The sequence below is a fragment of the Convolutriloba macropyga genome, chromosome 2 (genome assembly GCF_964194025.1).
Source record: "Convolutriloba macropyga chromosome 2, txConMacr16.3, whole genome shotgun sequence".
Lineage (NCBI taxonomy): Eukaryota > Metazoa > Xenacoelomorpha > Acoela > Convolutidae > Convolutriloba > Convolutriloba macropyga.
In genome coordinates, this window is record NC_134469.1 from 48,062,684 (window position 1) to 48,076,627 (window position 13,944).

The window sequence follows — 13,944 nt, forward strand, 5'->3', positions numbered from 1 at the left end:
TCTCTGGAACTATTCCAATTGTACAAAATTGACCGGGAGAGAGAAACACCCCAGGTACCTTTGCTTGAAAAACTGCAATTTGTGTACAATTTGTTCTAATATATATATATATATATATATATATATATATATATATGTGTGTGTGTGTGTGTTTATGCGTGTGTATAACAAATTTAAGGGAATCGGTCAATTGAATATTGGTCAAACAGAGAGAAGCCGAGACTTTTGCAGGGGACACGAAACTTGGCCATTTTTTGGGCAGATACTCGTCGCAACTTGGCTTTCCTGAAGAGAACAAAACTCATCTATTGGTTTTCTTAGCCTAGAGTGATGTCGGATTTCATCATATTGACGATGAAATGTAAGAGTAGATTAGCGTAATTTTTTAAAACTTAGATTGCAATCCAACAGGATTGAAATGATTTACATAAAACGTTGCTACAAATTATGAACAACACAAGTTTTGATTAAATGAAACACGATTTTCTGGGCACGATTTCGGACAAAATACAGAAAAAATGTGAGTTTGGACAAAAAACCACTTTTGTTTGTGAAAGCAATACACTCAGATGAATAGAACTTGCTTGTTAGATGTCCAAAAAAGCAATTTTTTGAGCTGTTTGGTAATTTTGACATAATTGGGTTATTTTGGCAAAAAAATGCACTATGAAGACCTAATTTTATGATAAAATGTGCATAAAACTATTGTCTGCAATTTTGCTTAGAAAAATAGATCTGATACTTTTATGGTATTTTTGAAGAAACGCTTGCAAAAAGAGACCCTTTTTACAAAAAATTGAAAACGGTGTCAGAAAATTTGGGAAAAAAATGCCGCAGATGTCGTGAGAAACTATTTTAAAAACAATACAAACTGCCTACTAGGCGTTAAACAAACTAATGCTTAATGATTCCTTACAGCGTATTAGAGAACTGATTTGCTGTAAATGCGTGATTTGCTGTGACATGCGGTGAATTTTTGTAAGAAATGCGGTGATTGCGCTGACTGAGGTGAAAAAAAAAATCAGCGCATTTCATACAAAAATTCACCGCAAAATTCACCGCATTTCCTAGAAAAGTCCACTGCATCTGTTTTCCAACGTTTATTGAATCTGATTTAAATTCACAAGAAACATGACAGTACGTGACCGTTGGCGATGGAATAAAAAGTTGAAGACATGCAGGAGGTGAGAGGTGCAATCCCGTGTACGCATGTTTCTCTTTGTAAGAATACCGAGGACGCGGTGAAAATAAATAATTCACCGTGATTCAACGCATTCACCGCAAAAAGATGTAAGAAATACGCGGTGAACTTTTTTTTTCACTGCATTTCACCGCATTTCTTATCAAAATTTACCGCCAAACCTCAACCCGGGTATACCCACCCCTCAGCCATGTTCTTGGTTTAAATGACTATTAAGCAATTGTAGGTGAATTTCGTGCAATGTTTAAACATGCGGCTAATGAGGACCATTTCAACGCTCTACCCAGAGAAAAAAGCATCTCACGAAACCTCTGTGCTCAGAAAAATCTACCTTCATCTTCTCTGCCAACAAAAAATCAATTCTTTGGTCGCTTTCGGAGTGATTAGAGACTTGGACACACTCTTGACAGAGGTATGGACCTGTATTTCTACGATAAGAACCTCGGAGATCCCAAATAAACCTCGGATATTCATCGTGAAATTCTCTATCATCAGCCTTGCATTTGACCTGATGAGTTTGGAGGCCAGGCCTGGGGCTCTATCTGATACTGTTACTGAATCAAACCTGGTTGTATTTAAAGATCTGGTGCTGGTAAAGTAAGGTAAAGTACTGGCATTTTAGGAAAATTTCCTAGCCCGGGTTGTTGTACCAGAACTAATGGTTCTATCTATAACAAATAATTGCCAGCTCTGATAATTGCTAGCAATTACTCGCCGGATGATAATGTGCTATCAACAAAATTACTCATTTAACATTAAGTTCTACGTAACATGAATCTACTTGATGTCACTGAGAACTTCCGGCGTTCATCGGTAACCGCGTTTTTAAACGTTTAGCCAACATTTGGAAATTACTTCTGCAGTCATATAACTTTGCTTAAAACACGCACGCAACTTGCAAGTTTGAAAATGGCGAAAGTTCATTGAAGTCGACCTATAGCTGTGTATAAAGAAACTTGTGGCTTTTTAGCTGCGGGCACTGCTAATTTTTGGGGTCTTTCCCATTATAGCCCCCCATGAAAATATAGCCCCCCCATTATATTTACCATGATTGGGGGGCTATAGGTTATCTGACCACTAAGCTGGGGGGGGGGGGGGGGCTATAATGGGAAAGACCCAATTTTTGGCATTTTAAAAACTTTCCTGACCTATCCAACTTAGTGCGCACAGATGATGCCTCAAAAACAAAACTCAATTATTTTCCATATGTGACTACTCTTTGTTGATTGTGATGTAGCATGAGTGAGAGTTTCAAGTGTACTTCATCAGATCGATTTTAAATCAATCGAACTGAATGATCGAATAAGACTCAAAGACAGTCAGTGAATGTTCTGCTAATCAATAAAATTTCAACATCTGCTGCAAAAATAGATTCGCTCACAAGTATTCGAACCAATTTCTAATGCACTTGTTATTTTCGGCTCTGTGTTTCAGCAAGGTTCTGTTCAGAATAAAATAATCATATCTTTTCTAAACCATTTTTGTTCCAAATTTGCAGGTCATTGAGGACATGTATCGTGGAATTGTTCTCTTATTCATCATTTTTATTGAGATCAAAATTGAGAAAACAGGTGCGACTGTTCGAAGTTACTACAGGTCCACAATACATGGAGAGGGTACCTACTATGGCTATAATGAAGGCAAAGGGCACTGCAGCTTAGACTCACCAATTGTAGGCAATGCTGATGGTCTTTTGTCTGTAGCTATTAACAAAAAGCAATACGATGGTTCGAGAACATGTGGAATGTGTGTGCAAATAACCGGACATGGAATCGGTGCGGGATCGAGTCCAATTAACGGTACCAGGCTGGCATTTGTGAATAACGAATGCCCGGGTTGTGTGTATGGGGACCTAGATCTGGCTGAAGACAAGGGTGGACGATGGGAGATTGAATGGACAGCGGTTGAGTGCCCAACAACCGGAAATCTGGCTTATAAGTTTCAGGGGAGTCAAAAATGGTATCAGAAGTTGCAGATAAGGAACTCGGCCTATCCTATAGAATCGGTGGCTTTTGTCCAAGATGGTACACTTAACTATCTGCTGAGATCAGCTGATAACCACTTCGTGAGCAAAGACAGTCAGGTACAATCACCAGTCTCCCTGCCTGTGCACGTTGTCATAACTGATGTGTTTGGGAGAGTCGTAGATGATTTTATCGATACATTTGACTCAGGTGTTGAGATTCCTGGTAATTATAACTTCCAGGGACCTACAAGTGCCCCAGAATCCACAACATGTAAGTTACATGCAGCCTTAGTTAGTTTTGGTTAATCGAACCATCCATTGTATAGTTGTTAGTTAACTAGATTTTGGTCTAGATGTTCTGATAACCCCGTGTGCGACTGTCGGTCTGATCAGAGTTGGCTTGAATCGTGCACCTCGACCAGGGTTAACGTCTGTTCGCACAGCAATAAAGCAATAAAAATTTGAGGTTACAAAATCAGTTTCATTTCCGACGAAATCGAATGAGTCCGATAGTTTTATCCAAATAGTTTTTTCATTGAGAAAAAAATATCAAGAAAACTTAACTTTTGAAACTTTCTACAGATACATTGGCGGTTTCTATATTCTTCCAAATTCCCTTCGTCTTAAAGATTGCCGCCTTTGAATGAATAGTATAATAAATTTTCGTTGTTAATAGCAACTACCGTCACAACAACGATGACTTCGACCACTACGCCCTCGACAACTGCGAGTACAACGGTCACACCCTCTACCACAGCGGAATCGAACAACAACGAAGACACTAACCCATGTGCCAGTCTCTGGCAACAGTGTGGGGGATTGAACCACCACGGCCCAAATACATGTTGTGATGCCCCCGCTGCCTTGTGTGAGGTGAGCAATGCATACTATTCGCAGTGTAAACCCACTTACACAAATGGGGATCCAAACTGTCGTCAACTGTGGCAACAGTGTGGGGGAGCTAAGTGGACCGGAAGCACCTGTTGTCAAATTGGCACCTGTCAGTATAACAATGCTTGGTACTCTCAGTGTCGAATTTGACAAGAATAATCAAAACATTAATCTATAAAGAGACAAGCATAATAACTGAATTAATGGGGTACAAACTTAGGATACAGATACGCTCAATATTTCAATTTCACAGTTGAATGAGACCTACAGAAAACAAAATTTTAGCTCAAGTGAAAGGAGAATTTACATTATTCGCCTCGATATCCCGACACACAAAACCCAGGTCCAAGTGTCAGCGCATAGCGTTAATTAGCACAGTTACCAGGGTCTAATTAGCACGTTTAATCTTAATACATGGAAAAGAACATTTTTACACAGGATTTAATTCACGCACTAAATAAATGTAAGGTAATTTTGCCTAAACAGAGTTACCGTAACTTCTTGTTAAGGTAAAAATGAATTGATTACTTAAGGTATGGGAGAATTACATAACCATAACTGTTGAGGTAAACCCATCTTAATTTTAAAAGTAAAGGTAAGTTTAATACCATAAAAGAGGAGCAGATGAGTCCACTAGTTTCAACCCCCGCTTAAAACGGACTGTACAATGGATCCTCCGATCGATAGCTAAACATGGTATCAGTACAGAAAACTTGAGGTACGATCAAACACTGAGCGTAACGGTCATTGCCTCACTATCAGTGGAAGCGAATGGATCAAACCGTGTTCAGGACAGATGGGGAACAAGGCGGCTCGTTAATGTGCGTTCGCACATGATGTTCCGACCCAAGCTCATCTATATTTTTGACTAAATTGTCAACCAAATGAAGAGATAACAAAAATAGATGTTTAAGTTTAAAGCAAACGTTACACAACTTATATACTAATTGAATTACATAGTGCCATGCCTCATTACAGCGCCAACGTGATCAGACATTAAAGAGACTAAGAGACAAAAAAACAAAAAAAAAACAAAAATTAGTACAAACAAAAATTTCACGGCAAAAACGGAATATCTAAATTTAAAAGCACCTAGTAATAACGTCAAAGTGCAGTCAGGTAAAACCTTAACTACACAAGTTTACTTTTTTCTAACAATACAGCAGATGGAAATTTTTCTTAATGAGACTGGGTAACCAGTCGACAAAAAAAACGAACAGTGAGGCGAAACCTAAAAAATTAATCAACATTTTTTACACCAAGAAATTTCAAAAACCTTAAAAATCAATAGTTTTTAACTAAATAATCCTTAATAAATTACTAAAAACTCATTACGAAACCCGAAGGACTTGTCTTTGGTTAGAATAAGCCATAAAAGCGAAATAAAGAGAAACTCAAAAAATTACAAACGATTTGCGAAAGCACAAACTATTGCTACCATTAAAGTCATTAGCTATCATCTGAATATTTTGTATTTTTAATCCAATTTTTTGATTCTACTGATTCAGCTAAAAATTCAGCTAAAAGATTTAATCTGACACATTAAATAAGTTTACTTGCGCCACATTTGAAAACCATTGGGATCTGTTATTACGCGATTGTTCTGAATGAAGAGAAAAAGAAACACAAAAATTGGCCAGTCAATAAAAAACGCATATTGTCCAAAAAACGCATATAACAAAACAAACATTGTGATAAATAATATCAATAGATAAGTTATCTTTTGAAATACAAGAAATTGGATGGGACCTCTCATTGATGAATATAAGTTAAAATTTGACGAAAAGAACAACAAAAACTGAAAATTTGAAAAAAACTTCAATATGATTATCAAAAACTTCACTATAAACTGACTGCTTCGGGTAGCATCATTCATTCAATGCTCAATTATAAGCCTATGAGAACTGTCAGCAATTTAGGGCTACCTAAAGAACAAAAACAGCAAATTCAAGAAAAAATTGAGCGAGAGAAGTGTCGAAGGCATTAAAAAAATGAACTTTTCACTAAAAACTCTTCTATTTTCAATCAATTTTTAAGAGCAATGAGATTCTTTTATTTATCAATATAATTTCAAAAAATCAACAAACATAAACAAAAACATTAGAACAACGAATTTTTCGAGAAAACACGTTTTATCAACGCAATTAATTTCATTAGCCTTCAACGCAAGCCAGTAAATACGCTAAATTATACCTTGACGGAACAATAAGTTTGTTTGTCAATCATATTTAATCAATAAGACCTTACAACAAGTTATTGACTATGAAAACGACAACAGACAGGCAAAAACAAAAAATTCAGTAGAAAAGTGCCAGAAGAATATGTCGAAGCAATTCAAATCATATGCTCTTCTCTGAAAAGTATATCTATGATCCGTTGAACTTTATCCTTTAAACACTGGAGACCATCAGCAGTAGGATGATGTGCCAAGATTTCAAAAGGATCCAAAAATAAAATAAAGTACACAAAATTTTTTTTAAAAAATAAGAAATCTCGTGGCATTGAAGTTTTAAAACTAACAGGTAGAAGATAAAACCGCTAATCAGAAAAAATTTGGCTACAGTAGAACGGGAAAAATTCCGCAACCAACAGTTCAAGGAAAAAAACTTAGGATTGTTTAATATGAAAAAAAATTCGAAAAATTATTATTAACTCTGAACAGCCATTAAACTCAAAATCTTTCAGCGGAGCTCAATATATACGCTCAGATACAACCCAATGGGAAGAAGAGGATGTCTGTTACGCATAGATATTAAACATGACATCGCAATAAGTCTTATGACTGTGAAAGCAATAACAAAAACAGGCAAAAACCGAAATTCGGTGAAAAAAAAGTGCGAGAGGAAAGTGTCGAAGCCAATTAAATCACACTAGCTCTTCTCTGAAAACTTTATCTGTGATCCACTGAACGTCTTCTTGAAGCCAATGGGATTAAAATAATATTTGGATAATGTGTATAATGTTTAGATAATGTGATAAGAGTTCAAAAGTAACCAATAAAAAAATAACCAAAAAAAATTTAAAAAAATTGAAATCTTGTGTCATTGAAGTCATATAACCAATAGTTAGAAGACAAAACCGTTAATCAGATTAATTTTGGTTGCAGTAGGAAAGAAGAGGGTAGAGTCCCTCCTGGACTGACTTACAGTTCTCGATAATTTATTCTTTATTATTAAAAAGAAATCATTTTTTTAAGTCCTAACAGCCATTACCTATCCCCTCAAGGCACTAGATAAATTCACTTAAAGCTCATTATGGAAGATATTGCACTGTTAGTCAATGAATAAATGCCATAGGACTCCAAAAAATCGTAAAACCTCAAACAGATATTCAAAATTTCATTTAAAATTACGAAAACTCAGAATCGAAGCCAAAAAAAACATGAGCAATTCCTTGAAAACGATGTTTTTTGTTCATTGGGCTTAATTTGATTGTAAAATAGGTTTGTCATAAACAGAACTTTGATACAAAAAGTGACTTGTCTCTAGGTGACTTAAAAAAAGCGAAAAAAGAGAGAAAAGTTTTATAAAAAAAGAGCTCTGGAATAGAATTCGAATTTTTTTTTGATAGTGAACTTCCCAATGAGACCAGAACTAGTCTTTTTTATCGCCTTTAGTCTATTAGGAACAAATTGACATGAAATTTAAATTTAAAATACAATTTTTATTGAAAATATTTTAATTTGGAGAAAAATTACACTAAAAGTAAACAAATATCGCGTGTTCCCACAAAACTTCAATCCTCGATTACTCCTCGAAAAAAACGAAAATCAAAAAAATCTTTTTTAGTTTTGAACTCTACGCTGGACCAGCCCTTTAATGATACCACTCACATTTCTCTACGACGAATATATCGGTCGGCCAAAATTGACTGAACAAAAAAAACCCATTTGAGTATATAGTTCCCCCCCCCCCACAAGTGGGGTCGGAACAACAAGAACGTACAAGAACGCAAATCTGATACCTGCATAATGGAAAGATGGGCAAGAAAGTTTTAGGCCAAATATAAACCATTTAGCAAGGCAAGATACTCTCCACGAACTTGAAAAGTGCTCAAAAGGCACAACAAGGTAATGTACAAAAGGTTCGAGTTTCTGACGAAAAGGCAGAAACAAAGCAGAACAACGGGGAAAAGTTCAATATGCGGAATGGCATCTAAATGTGAGTTTTTGTTTTGGGAATTTAGAGGTTCTTTGAGAAGGTATACGTATATTGCAATCATGCGAGATGCAACAACTTAAAGCGTAATGTTAATGGAACACTCACCAGATGAAGCCAGCACCAGGAAGTTACTGATCCATGAAAAAGGATATCAAGCCCGACGAACAATCACCGACCCCAATAACTCCCGCGGAATGACAGTAAACAGTGATGCAATACTTTTTCTAGACTGCTAGGTAAGAGGAGGAACAGGAAGAGAATGCCGACACTGGAGAGGGAAGCAACCCAGAGGTCTACCCCAAGGGTTAGCAATTCTAAGAAGTGACACACTGCAAAATCTGGGGATTGAATTCATCGAGAGGGCAGATCCATATCTGAAATAAATGCAACAGTTTAATTCTGAATCAGTGGAGAAAACCCGTAGCTAGATGAATATAAGTACTTCAGTAAATTTTGCAAAAATTTATAAATGCGCCATTGGCCAAATTAGGGAATATAAAATAAACCGAATTTCATTACCGATTCAAACGAACGATACAACAGAAGCAGAATTTCTCTAACAAAAAAGCACATTTAGTTGCAAGACCAGGGCGGTGTACATATATTCTCCACCAATTTCCGCAACGTTATGCGGAATTGAAACAAAATGTGACTTTGGAGGGAGGAACCTTCGAAGATTTTTGAAAATTCCCTGGGACGAGATGTGTTTAATGCAGACATCAGAGAGAACTTATAATAGAAACATTTAAAAAAGGAAACATCTAGTAAAAGCCTGGCCAATGAAAAACAGTATCACGCTCAACGGACGTTCAGCAAACCAATAATGCCGTCACGATTACAAGAAGAATGAGTCAATACACTTTCTAGAGGGAAGGATAAGAGGCGAAAGAAGAAGACAACGCCGACACGGGAGAGGGATGCAGTCCAGAGGGCTCATCCAGAGCACGTAAACAAGATGCGCATTGGCAGCGGGTCAGAACCACGGAGCAAAATTTTTAGCCCGCCATGCGATGTCAATAAATGTGATAAAAACAGTACGTTTTGCCAGAAGAACAACTCAGGATAGAACAACTCAAAAATCCCAAGGTAGATCATGGAAATACCCGGAGGACGAAAATGAAGTCAAAAGAGAGCAAAGGGACAACTGAGACAATTACGGAGTGATTTTGAAGAAGACCGCGATAGAAGCGACGTTCAAGAGACTCAAATAGAGGATTAAAATACAGATAAGAGGTGAACCAAAACACACATGAGTAGATACAGAATTGCCCACAATAACGTTGCTCTTGCATCAACTAAAACAATTTGTTGATTCAAAAACAAAACTAATCGATCTCAGAGAACAGGAACACCAGTTTAGACATTTTAACAAGAAAAATAACAACATAATAAATGTCACAAAGTTCTATATTAGACCATATTAGACTATATTAGTTCTTTATCAATCTTGTGGTTGACAAAATCTTAAAATGCTCGATGACACAATTTCTGGCAAGAACAAGAAAAATGCGCATTCAAGAAAACGCAGATAGAAGGGCTCGGACACATAATTAACCCAGCGATAACCCCCAAAAAAATTGTCGTCTTCTGAATTTCTAACTAGGCGAAAAATGAGGGGGATTTGTCGCCCAGAAGATCGATCGAACTTAATTATAAGCAACACCGAAGGTCTAAAAAGAAAATGATGAAGCAAGCGCTACCTTGTCTCTTTTCTGAGTTTTTCCCCTTGTCCACTCTTGCAGGCCGTTAAAAATGCTTTGTCCCAAAAGACGTTAAATTGAATAGAGAACACCAGCACAAATGTAGAATCCACGGTAAAAAGATGCAACTCTCAATCAACTAACAACTTGAGAAGAATTCAACTGCAAAAATTTTGGATAAGTTGAAAATTTTATCGTGATTCACTCGCAATATAATTAACCAAGTTGCTCACAGTTTCCTAACTGGTCTTGCAGCTTTACTGACCGTCTTAAGTTGAGTCCCACTAAACCAACTGCTCACTAGCTCAGTATTTTCTCTCTTTCTCTTCAATTTTTACTCGATAAACTGAATACAACTTTTTCTATTTGGCTAACTTTATCTTATCTTTTTTTAAATACACTTTAACCACTTAAGTAAACAACGTAAGTCATTTTGACGGATTGACAAATCCGTAGGAGGGCTTCCCTTCACTAAACAAACAGATTAACGTCAAAGTCCGCAATCCTTATCGCTCTTATTTGCGCACACGAATTTGGCGCCAAGTCAATTTTGTCGCTTTTGTTATTCAAAGACTATTGGTCTCCATGTGTAAATATATCACTAATTCATGCTCGCTAAAGCTAAAATAATGGCTTGGTATGCTTTTCCCAGCATTCAGTGCACTTCCTCATACAAAAATTAGTCAGAAACCAAAATTTCCCAAAAACCCAATGACCTCTAGAGGTCAATTAGAGGTCAATAGTCAAAGATGAAGGGCCAATTTGGTAAAAAAAAACTATTGGCGCGAAAAATTCTACCATAGTTACACCTACCCACCAATTTTTATCACCTAACTCCTAATAGAACACGAGCAATGACCGTGCACACTTTTAATCGACCTCCCGGATGACCCCAAATTTCACAACTTAATAACTCGCGAAGTAGTGGTCAAAGCGTCTTCGGGTAAAATTTTCTAGTAACTATAGGGTGCCACCAACTTGCCTGCCACCAACTTGCCTGCCAAATCGGACTCCTCAAACCCAAAATAGTCTATCCCCCAAGTTTCAGGTCAATCCAACTTCAACTTTTAGAGAAATTACTATTTCAATTTAAGTGCTGTCTTCCGGTAAAAACAGCCTATTTACCGCAGAATACCCAAAAAGTGATCCTAACTCCTTTTCCATGGTCATCTCATACAGTACTCTGGACATAATACCCATTGCAACCCTTAGTTACCCTTATATCAAACTCGAACAGTCATTTTTCCGCTCAAAATATCGAAAACCTTCAAATCACACCACTTCCGGTGCTAATAAATCGGAGTGGGTGGTCGGATTGGCCCGAAAAACATACCAGCCTGAGAGGACCGTTGGGTGTACATGCCATTAAAATTTGGTAAATGTCCGCTTAATATAACCTCCTTGGGGGGGGCGGCCAATGTCTGCTTGGTAGTATTTTCATAAAGTGAATAATTGAGCATTTTATTTGCTTTGAACAAACATTTTCGCAACTAAGCTTCAGTCTTCAGATTATCGTCCTTACTACAAGTTCTTAAATCTACCCTCTATCGAAATGGACAGTCGTACATACTTCGAGATTGTCCCGTACTTGCGTTCAGGGGTTTACCCCAGGAATTGTCACTGGGTCCAAAAAAACAGTATATATAAAGCGTCTTCGGGTAAAATTTTCTAGTAACTATATGGTGCCACCAACTTGCCTGCCAAATTTCATGACCAACGGATCAGCCGTTGCGAGTCGCTTGCAATTTGAAAATTTTTAACGAGTCATGGGTGCCGAAACCCGAAAAATCCGAGTTCGTCAAAATTGACCGGGGTGGTTATTTTTTGTCACTAACCGTCTCAGGTTATCATATTAGTACAATCTCAAAGTCATTCGGCCACTCAAAAAGGCCAATTTCCGGTTTTCGGCACTCGGGTCGTCCCGAAGCACCAACTTCCGTTCGGAATCTGGGGTTTAAAATATCACCAATCGAAAGCCCTTGAAAAGTTACACTAACCCTCCAAAAACCATAGGGCTACTACCAATACTCAATGAGCCATTCAAATTTCACGTTCCGCAGCACGGGCGTGCTCTAGTTCCGTGCAGGTTGGTGTGCGGTGAAATCCGACCTCAAAATAAAATCGGACTCCTCATACCCAAAAAAGTCTATCCCCCAAGTTTCAGGTCAATCCAACCTCAACTTTTAGAGAAATTACTATTTCAATTTAAGTGCTGTCTTCCGGTAAAAACAGCCTATTTACCGCAGAATACCCAAAAAGTGATCCTAACTCTTTTTCTATGATCATCTCATACAGTACTCTGGACTTAATACCCATTGCAACACTTAGTTACCCTTATATCAAACTCGAACAGTCATTTTTTCGCTCAAAATATCGAAAACTTTCAAATCACACCACTTCCGGTGCTAATAAATTGGAGTGGGTGGTCGGATTGGCCCGAAAAGCACACCAGCCTGAGAGGACCGTTGGGTGTACCTGCCATTAAAATTTGGTAAACGTCCGCTTAATATAACCCCCTTGGGGGGGGGCGGCCAAGGTCTGCCTGGTGGTATTTTCATAAAGTGAATAAGTGAGCATTTTATTTGCTTTAAACAAACATTTTCGCAACTAAGCTTCAGATTATCGTCCCTACTACAAGTTCTTAAATCTACCCTCTATCGAAAAGGACAGTCGTACATACTTCGAGATTGTCCTGTACTTGCGTTCAGGTGTTTACCCCAGGAATTGTCACTGAGTCGAAAAAAACAGTATTCGCCGCCGAAGCGGAAGCCGACGCGAAGTAGTGGTCAAAGCGTCTTCGGGTAAAATTTTCTAGTAACTATAGGGTGCCACCAACTTGCCTGCCACCAACTTGCCTGCCAAATCGGACTCCTCAAACCCAAAATAGTCTATCCCCCAAGTTTCAGGTCAATCCAACTTCAACTTTTAGAGAAATTACTATTTCAATTTAAGTGCTGTCTTCCGGTAAAAACAGCCTATTTACCGCAGAATACCCAAAAAGTGATCCTAACTCCTTTTCCATGGTCATCTCATACAGTACTCTGGACATAATACCCATTGCAACCCTTAGTTACCCTTATATCATACTCGAACAGTCATTTTTCCGCTCAAAATATCGAAAACCTTCAAATCACACCACTTCCGGTGCTAATAAATCGGAGTGGGTGGTCGGATTGGCCCGAAAAACATACCAGCCTGAGAGGACCGTTGGGTGTACATGCCATTAAAATTTGGTAAATGTCCGCTTAATATAACCTCCTTGGGGGGGGGCGGCCAATGTCTGCTTGGTAGTATTTTCATAAAGTGAATAATTGAGCATTTTATTTGCTTTGAACAAACATTTTCGCAACTAAGCTTCAGTCTTCAGATTATCGTCCTTACTACAAGTTCTTAAATCTACCCTCTATCGAAATGGACAGTCGTACATACTTCGAGATTGTCCCGTACTTGCGTTCAGGGGTTTACCCCAGGAATTGTCACTGGGTCCAAAAAAACAGTATATATAGAGCGTCTTCGGGTAAAATTTTCTAGTAACTATATGGTGCCACCAACTTGCCTGCCAAATTTCATGACCAACGGATCAGCCGTTGCGAGTCGCTTGCGATTTGAAAATTTTTAACGAGTCATGGGTGCCGAAACCCGAAAAATCCGAGTTCGTCAAAATTGACCGGGGTGGTTATTTTTTGTCACTAACCGTCTCAGGTTATCATATTAATACAATTTCAAAGTCATTCGGCCACTCAAAAAGGCCAATTACCGGTTTTCGGCACTCGGGTCGTCCCGAAGCACCAACTTCCGTTCGGAATCTGGGGTTTAAAATATCACCAATCGAAAGCCCTTGAAAAGTTACACTAACCCTCCAAAAACCATAGGGCTACTACCAATACTCAATGAGCCATTCAAATTTCACGTTCCGCAGCACGGGCGTGCTCTAGTTCCGTGCAGGTTGGTGTGCGGTGAAATCCGACCTCAAAATAAAATCGGACTCCTCATACCCAAAAAAGTCTATCCCCCAAGTTTCAGGTC

General features: G+C 38.1%; 2 protein-coding genes across 2 annotated transcripts in view; one reads left to right on the forward strand and one right to left on the reverse strand.

Annotated features, from left to right (window-relative positions):
• Window positions 1-13,944, reverse strand: part of LOC142358715 (uncharacterized) — a 405,321-nt gene that overhangs the window by 200,020 nt on the left and 191,357 nt on the right. The gene's annotated exons all lie outside the window — the stretch shown is intronic.
• Window positions 2,582-4,337, forward strand: LOC142335324 (uncharacterized). Its single transcript, XM_075383772.1, has 2 exons — window positions 2,582-3,438; window positions 3,844-4,337. The coding sequence occupies exons 1-2, from the start codon at window positions 2,712-2,714 to the stop codon at window positions 4,206-4,208; spliced, it is 1,092 nt and encodes a 363-aa protein (XP_075239887.1). The 5' UTR covers window positions 2,582-2,711; the 3' UTR covers window positions 4,209-4,337.